General features: G+C 36.4%; 1 protein-coding gene across 1 annotated transcript in view; it reads right to left on the bottom strand.

Annotated features, from left to right (window-relative positions):
* Window positions 1-534: 534 nt before the first annotated feature.
* MAP3K1 (mitogen-activated protein kinase kinase kinase 1, E3 ubiquitin protein ligase) overlaps window positions 535-8,045 on the bottom strand; it is a 20,653-nt gene continuing 13,142 nt past the window's right edge. The window contains exons 15-20 of the mRNA XM_010140311.1: window positions 6,967-7,121; window positions 5,451-5,613; window positions 3,799-3,930; window positions 2,683-2,825; window positions 2,066-2,197; window positions 535-1,098 (exon numbers count right to left, since the gene is read on the bottom strand). Of these exons, the coding sequence (XP_010138613.1) occupies window positions 949-1,098; window positions 2,066-2,197; window positions 2,683-2,825; window positions 3,799-3,930; window positions 5,451-5,613; window positions 6,967-7,121 (875 nt within the window). The 3' untranslated portion in view covers window positions 535-948. The remainder of the gene's footprint in view (window positions 1,099-2,065; window positions 2,198-2,682; window positions 2,826-3,798; window positions 3,931-5,450; window positions 5,614-6,966; window positions 7,122-8,045) is intronic.

Genomic DNA, 8,045 nt, shown 5'->3' with positions numbered 1-8,045 from the left:
CAGACTTTAATGGGAACTGGGTTTGGTGCCTTTGACATGAGGCTTCAACATGATTTGCCAGAAGAAACCTCTATACAAAAAGAAGGCTCAACTTCTAGCATGATTCAGACTAAGATGTTTTATGCAGAACAATCTTGGTTTTTCCTCTCATTTTTTAAATAACCTATACTATCAGAGCCTTCAACACTAGTTGAAGATGACATTTTGTTTTCCAGATTTCCATCAAATCTGGTTTTAAAACTCTTTGTGCCAGCAAGGTGTTCCCTGACACAGCTTGCATCTTTTTCTAAAGACTTATTAAAAGATCACCTTTCCCTGAAAGTTTAAAATACAATGGAAACAAACTTTAATTTCAAAAGAAATTACATGGCCAGCAGTAAATGCACAGTGAACCACAACTGCCTGCACTTACTTTAAGGAAGGCAAAACATTTTTTTAAAGTCTCCATCAATGTTTGGCTTCGTTACTCAGAGAACTTTGTGTAATTAAAAGGGACAGATACAGAACTTCCTTTTAACCAGTGCTGAAAACTGACTAATTGCAGAACCCTCTGCTTTCATCTACGTGATGTGAAATGGAACAGTGATTGCTATATTAGAATAGATCCTGAGCCCCTCAGCTGCTAATCTTGCTGAAAAAGTGCTCCAAATAAAACAGAAATCGCTTATTTGCTAAATAATCATGCAGATTTAAGGAAAAATGCTTTTGTGTTCAGATAGAGCCAGATGTTTGAAAGGCACGGTTTACAAATTAAATGTTGCATACTGAGCTTAGATAAATATCTCGATTTGTCAATCACATAGGTAAGGGTCCTACCCTGGCCTTCAGTCCTTGATGTGTCTATCATTAAGGCCAGCTGAATAATAGTTTCCTGTGCTTAACTGCACTGCGAGACGGTTATATATTCGGTAGCGTCATCTTCAGTATATCTGCCTTATACATAAGTAGCTACCATGTAGTACGGAAGACGGGGTGTTTCAGCAGCTCCCTTGATGGAGGTCTGTCCTGAGGCTGAAGTTCTAAACACCGGAGAGTCACATCTTTCAAGCCAGGTGACAGATGTGTAGGGATTGATGGAGCAGCAGTTGCACTCGCAATCTGAACAAAGGCAAAATAACTTCTTAGAAGTCAGTGATTCTTAAGCCCCTTCTCCTACCTGAAAACATTCCAGAAGTTGATCATTTTCAGCTGATGAGTTTTATGTATGAGATTTTTTCCACTTAGCATATTTCCTACTGCAATTTGGACATTACATTACTACTGTAAAAGATCAAGCTAAGCAGGATGATTGAAATCACTGGCGTGGCACTAGCAGAGATTCACGCAGTCACAGATCCCAGATAATTACACCTCTTATCGCAACTATTTAATTAAAACATATTTGCATGCTGCTGTGGTAGTTCTATTTTGTGGACACACTAACTTCACTATGCTAGTGAAAATGCTAACAATCACTTATTTTAACTTTCGGCATTATTTTCTTCATTCGTATCTACAGTTCAGCTAGACTTTTAGAATTAAATATACCTAACTGATTATAGTAGGAAACATGAATTCTAAAATGGATGACTTAGAGGGAGGGGCAATATTAATGTATAGCATGGCATAATGGTAAATATCTTCCAGCAAAATCTGAATATGGAACACGGGTTTTTTACCAAAGGATGTTCCCCACTATGAAATACAAATACACATGTAACTTTTTTATGGTAATAAAACTTTTGCTCCTGTATTTTACAGGGTTGTAGGAAGGAGGTCAAATCCCAGTCTTCTGCCTAGGGGCAAGATGGACTCTATTCCCAAACTTTTTTTAGTGTGTTACATATGTATCTTAGAACAGAGATATTTTTCTGCATATTATTGTGTTAGTAGACTTTTTAAATTGTTTTTGAACAAGGAAGCATGAATTTTTTAGTAGTGGTGTTAACTTTGTACTAACAGCTCCAGTATAAAGAGCTATTTGCAACAACCTGTACTACTTGTATACTTTCCTGAAATTCACATTGCTGTATATGAAATTGGTCAGTGTCTTTTGTAGCATAGTGCTAGCCACGAGATACCTCACCTTAAATATCAGAGCAAGATGATTGGAGTGTTTCTCTGCATTCCAGGGAGGTTTAGCACAAGCCATTTCTATAACAACACAGCCAACGCTCCACACATCACAGCTCCTACCATATTGCTGACCTCTCAGAACCTGGACAGACAGACCAAAGCTCAGATTATCCACTTCGAAGTCTCTTCAAGTAATTTAGAAATTTAGATGCAAAAAAATTAATATCAGCCAGCTGCATTCTGATTGACATTTCAGGTTGAGATAGGGACCAGTGATGTAAAGGCCATAAGACTTAATACAGCTGTAGAGAACTAGTAAATAAAATACCTGATCAAGGGGCAAAGCAAAGTGCCTTGCTATAGTTAGCTTTTGACCAAGTCAGTCATTTGGGCATTAGTAACAATACCCATAATAGATATGTATCTTGTAACAAACTACTTAACAACTTTGACAGCGAGAAAGAAATGTCATTATTGCCATGCTGGAGTCATTCCTACTTTTTAGAACGAGTACATTTTAAATACATTTTAAGCATTTAAAGCAATTTTCTGTAATTTAGCCGCGTGAGTTAGTTTAAATAGTTCAAACAAACATTTTGAAGTAACTTCCAAAACTGTTTTTCTTACCTCTGGTGCCATAAATGCAATAGTTCCCAACAATTGTCCCTGAAACTCTCCAGCACCTGTTCCTTTCGATGCCAGCCTGGCTGCAGCTCCAAAATCAGCAATTCTTAATCTATGTCCTGTGCTGTCAATTAGCAAATTGGCACCTGTCAACAGCATAATAAAAATACTGCTAGTTGGCTTTCTACTGAAGGCAAAAGCGTGAACAGACACTCTTCTTCCATTTCAAGACTATAAATAGGTTGACATTCCCCACTCCCAACATGAAGGAAATCTAAAAATCAAAGACAAAAAATGTCACTTTTGTTATGCCTGAATGATGCTGCACAGAGCTTGAGGCTACCCAAGAGATTTAGAGAAGCAATCAAACTTTCAAAGTAGGGCAAACACAGGATTCTGGAAGAATGCCTGGAGATGGAATAATGAAAGAAAAGGATGACCTAAAATCCTGGAGGTTTCCATTGACTGCAGCTCCCTTGGGAGCTCCCTCCTTTCATCCTTAAGCAAATTTGAGTTGTTTTGAAGAGAATTACAGAGCAATTGAAAATTTTCCTATTATAAGAATAAATGTTTAAGATAAATATTTGCTATCGCTATGTTGCTACTTATCAGGGTATCTCTCCAGTTCATGGACAGCTACAGTGACATTAAAGGGAAAAGTTCAGTTAAGACCAGCATTTCCCAATAAATATCCCCATCTTGCTCAGACACAGCACAACTGTATTTATGTTCAATTAGGATGAAGAAAGAAAACTCATCAGAATACTCCTGTACATTAGAAACCTGGTGTCTCTGCCTTGGCTTGTTCACAGATTTACTGTTACTTCAGCATAAAAATTTACATTAATTTAACTAGCCACCTTCAAAGGTACACGAAATCTTCCTATTTTATCTGAACGAACTGAGAAAACCAATTTTTCTAAACTATTGGCATAGGTAGCAAATATCCCAAAGCATGCTATGAACATTCTGATTAATTTCAGTAACTGAAGGTTCTTAAGACAAACCCAACAGAAATACCACTCTTAAGACGGTATCTGAGAAGCAGTAAGTCTCAAGCCAAAATAGATGCTGCTTTCTAAACATCCATTTTCAGAAGACCTTCTAAGTAATTCTCACCTTTAACATCTCTATGGATTATCTGATTCTCATGCAGATAAGAAAGCCCACGTAATAGTTGTTCTGTGTAATTAATAATAACCGATTCTTTGAAGGCTCCATATTTACTTAACAAATGAGCAACTGAACCCCCTAGAAAATAAAAAAAAAACCCACATTTTATCAATGCTTATATTTTGTATTAATAGAATGCAGCACTGCCTCCTGAAATTGGAACTTGGTATTGGTATTCCTAATTCATAACTAGAGTTCTTCCCCGCCCCCCTTCCGCTCCCTCAAAAATATTAAAAGGTTTCATAGGCAAAAAATAATATACTGGGTTACTTAATTACTTTCTGTATGGAATTGTACACATTAAGTAAGTCTTAATGCTTCCTAATAATGTTGTACTTTCTTAAAAGAATACACAAATCCCTTAGTGTACAAAGTACTGTTGCCGATGAAAAATTATACATATTTATCCACATTTTGCAATAATGTTTAATCAGCAGAACACCTCCTTTCTTTGGGGCAACTGATACGCGTAGCCCCCAGTAAGCATTCCCTCTGGGGATCTTAATTTACTTTTGTTACCATCCAAGTACCAATGTACAGAAGCAAGTAGACCAGCATGGAAAAGCAGTATCTTCCGCTGTTTTGCAAAACTGTTATATAAATCCTCAAGATTTTGGATTTCCATTGTGTGTCTCAAAATTTTCTAATGTAACTTGGGCTTGAATGAGTTAAAGACAATTCCTGACATTTTATTACATAAATGGTATAATTTCATAAAAATTATACCTAAGAAACACCGTTACACGCCCTTAATTTTGAGAAAATATTTTGTGCACTACTGCCTGTAATAATACATGTTTAGGTTTTGCTTGTTAGCACTCTGGTACTGCTCAGTGGTTTCTGCTAAAGAATGTAAGTTAAGGTGCAACGCTTTCTTTTGTGAGAAATAAGGATGTACGTATAAAACACCAAATCTAATCTTGGTAACTAGACAGCAAAAACATGATCAAACTGATTGTCCTGGTTTGCCTCAACCCTTAACACTGATAAAAAAAGGATATAGACTATCTTGGCCTCAATCTATATAATAATGAAAAAATTTAACTATTTGTTACTAAATTACCACTTAATATATTTATGATTTGAACACGTTTTTCCTGAAGCGTTCTGCTTACTACGTATTGGTAGAAATTTACTTTAAGCTCTTGAACGCTTTTTCCAAGTCACCTCACACGATTTTTATAAAAACTCTTGGGACAAAAACAAGAGACAGATATTCCAAACTTTCTAGCAAAGTTATTTTAAATAAAGTTATGCAGGTGCACTGAAAATGCACCAGTTCGATATATTTCCTGTCGAACTGTGTCTCTCAAAGTTTCTAACTCCTTGTTTCAATTCAGAAATTGAGGAATAAAGTATTAGAATTTTTGTTCATTGCTTCCAACTGCTTTAACTGAATGACAGATTAGGTATGGAAAATACCAAATCAAAAAAAGGACACACCATTAAAATTATTGCTAGAACCACTCACTGTCTAGTAAGTATGCCTGTGTACTGGTTACCAACAGCAATGAAATTACAGATTTGCAAACTGAAGCAACACATAACACAGTATGGAACTACATAGTTCAAGACTCAGCTGATACTAGTTTTTTTACCTGCCATCCATTCAATGAAGAGATTATAGTTGCTCTTCTCACATGTAGCACCCAACATTCGAATAATGTTAGGATGGTTCAGATGACTCATCATTCTTATTTCTTCTCTCAGTGCTTCAACTACCTCTTCTTGCTCAGATGATGTGTTCCTGACATATGTCACCTGTTTTGAAATATGGTATTCAGACTTACTGTATGCAATTACCAGTCCTGTAACTGCCCCTTCAGAACAGTAACAAGAACAGATGGGTTTCTATCCCTTTTCACCATCTGGAAATAGCAATTATTCTTTTATCTCAAGCCCCTTCAGATGAGAACATATCTCCATATGAGACAATCATAGAAAACTGAGTGATCTTCTGGAGAAATATCAACAAAAATCTCTCCAAGTATGGAGCAGGGAAACTTCCCTCTTTATGCTCCTCTGCTTAAACCAGGAATTATTTTTTTCTGGGTGTTGAAGTAAAGGAAGAAAAATAAGGTCTGAAATAGGATTCTGACAGTGTTGTTATTTGTAAGATTCCTACTAGTTTAACCATACTATCCATTTCATAACTAAACCTCTTATCCCAGAAGGTTGAATGGAGCCGGTAAGCGGGGGAGGCCCAGCAGGAAGCCCATCAGAAGTCCTGTAATGGAACTGGAGCCAACCCCAGCTCTGATCTATACTAAACCTGAAATAACGGTATGCTGCAGAGAATGTCTCCTGAGCATCGGAATCATCATCATCTCTCCAGAAGCGGCCTCAAAGCCTACACTGATAGCCCTACTCTTTCACAAGCAAGACAGCTGCATAGGAGAAATAGCTGATAACAGATATACTCGCCGATTAAATGTTTTGAAATTGTTCAACTTCGTAAGTCCATACTAGACTTAATAAGAAAATGTTAGGATTAAGATTCCTTCTGTGATGGAATCACTGATTCAGGCCTAGGGCACCTTAAGTGTGAAAGTTTTACTCACACCTTGAACCTTCAAAAGTCTTGAGTGAACCATGTGCATTTGGGCCTCTTTTCTCAGTCACACTTCTGTAGCTTTTAATTAAATATAAAAAATACCTGCCTCAAAGTTGTCTGTTGGATCAGAAGAAACAAGCATTAAACTGCTTTAGGAAAAAAAAATTCTTGACAATTAAGGGAAAACTACTTTTAAATAGGTACCTTGCAAATAGGGCATTAATTTGGAATCAAGAGATCTTGGCTCCATTCCTAAATCTGTCACTGATTTATGAACTTGGTAAAAGTAAAAATGCATTCGAAGTACTATGAAAGAAAATGGCCATATAAAGCAATAGGGTTTTTTTCATTTTAAGAAATGAAAATACCTGAAATACTCTGTTAGTACCATGTATATAAAGATATTTTATTATATATTAAGTAAGAACACATGAGAGAGAGCAGAGGAAGCAAGGAACACAAGTTAGTGAGAGCAGAGAACTTTGTATTTCATATTCCAAAGAAATATTAATTCTTTAAGCACAATATATTCAAGAAAATGGAGTGTTTGAAGTATTTACCTGTTTTACAGCCATTAATGTCCCAGTTCCTACATCTTGAGCTTGATAACAGGAAGAGAAAGCTCCAAGACCAATTTGCTGACCTTTAAGCCATTCCGTATCTTCCCTGTAATGGTGTTTTGCTTTGGTATGTCCAGGCAGGGTTTCTGGTGTCTGCAAGTTAAATTCCAAATCAATTCCATCGTTACTAGCATGCATCTAAAATGTAGACATTTTGGAAGGTTATGAAATATCCAGGCTTACAGGCCTTTCTTCTTCTTTACAGTTCTCTGTATTGCATGTTATCCATGTTTCAGCCGAGACCAGAACACATGTGTATTCCTTAATCCCCATACTCCTACAGTAAGAACAGAGACCCTCCTCTGTGTTACTACCTGAAGGTGACAGGCAAGGTTTAAAGACACAAAATAGGAGCAAGGCTTTTTTTCTATCCCTCATCTTACCTCTAGGTTAAGGTTTTAGTTAGCATGAATAGGAAACACAACGAAAAAGATATTGTTTTCTACTTAATTTCTCCCATTTTATGCTTTACGTGTCATTACCTTGTGCAAAGGACCACAAATACACACTCCTTTCTCTATTCTTTTCTTGTGCTTTTGTTTATTTGCAAACAAATATATTTTTTCTGACTTTGAAAGTATCTCATCTTCTCTCTCAAGATGTGCCAACAATGAGATCTCTTCCATCTCTGTCTTTTTTTTCAAAAACTAGTTTGGTTTTGTACAATCTTGTACAACTTCTGTACAAAGTAAATCAGCATTAAGTAGATGTAGAACTGTCCTGAGTCTTAAAAATTTTGTTCTCACTTCATTTTTACATTTCCTTCTTTGCCATCTTAAGGGTTGGTACATGAGATGAAGTTTGTCTTCCAAACACTTTCTTTAAACTTGTTAATAACTACAGACAGATTCTGTTAAGCACCCTCAACTGGCAAAATGTTTATACTCCAACTCCTAGGAGTGAGTATTAAGTACCTTTGTGTTTCATACAACTTTGGAAATACATCAGCACTGCTTTATAAATTCAGTGAACCTTAACTGAGACGTGCTGAATTCCCATATGTATACTTACATCCTGCT

Source organism: Buceros rhinoceros, unplaced genomic scaffold (genome assembly GCF_000710305.1).
Source record: "Buceros rhinoceros silvestris isolate BGI_N320 unplaced genomic scaffold, ASM71030v1 scaffold22297, whole genome shotgun sequence".
Lineage (NCBI taxonomy): Eukaryota > Metazoa > Chordata > Aves > Bucerotiformes > Bucerotidae > Buceros > Buceros rhinoceros.
The sequence above is the reverse complement of the archived record's forward strand: the minus strand, read 5'-3'. Positions and strand labels throughout refer to the sequence as shown.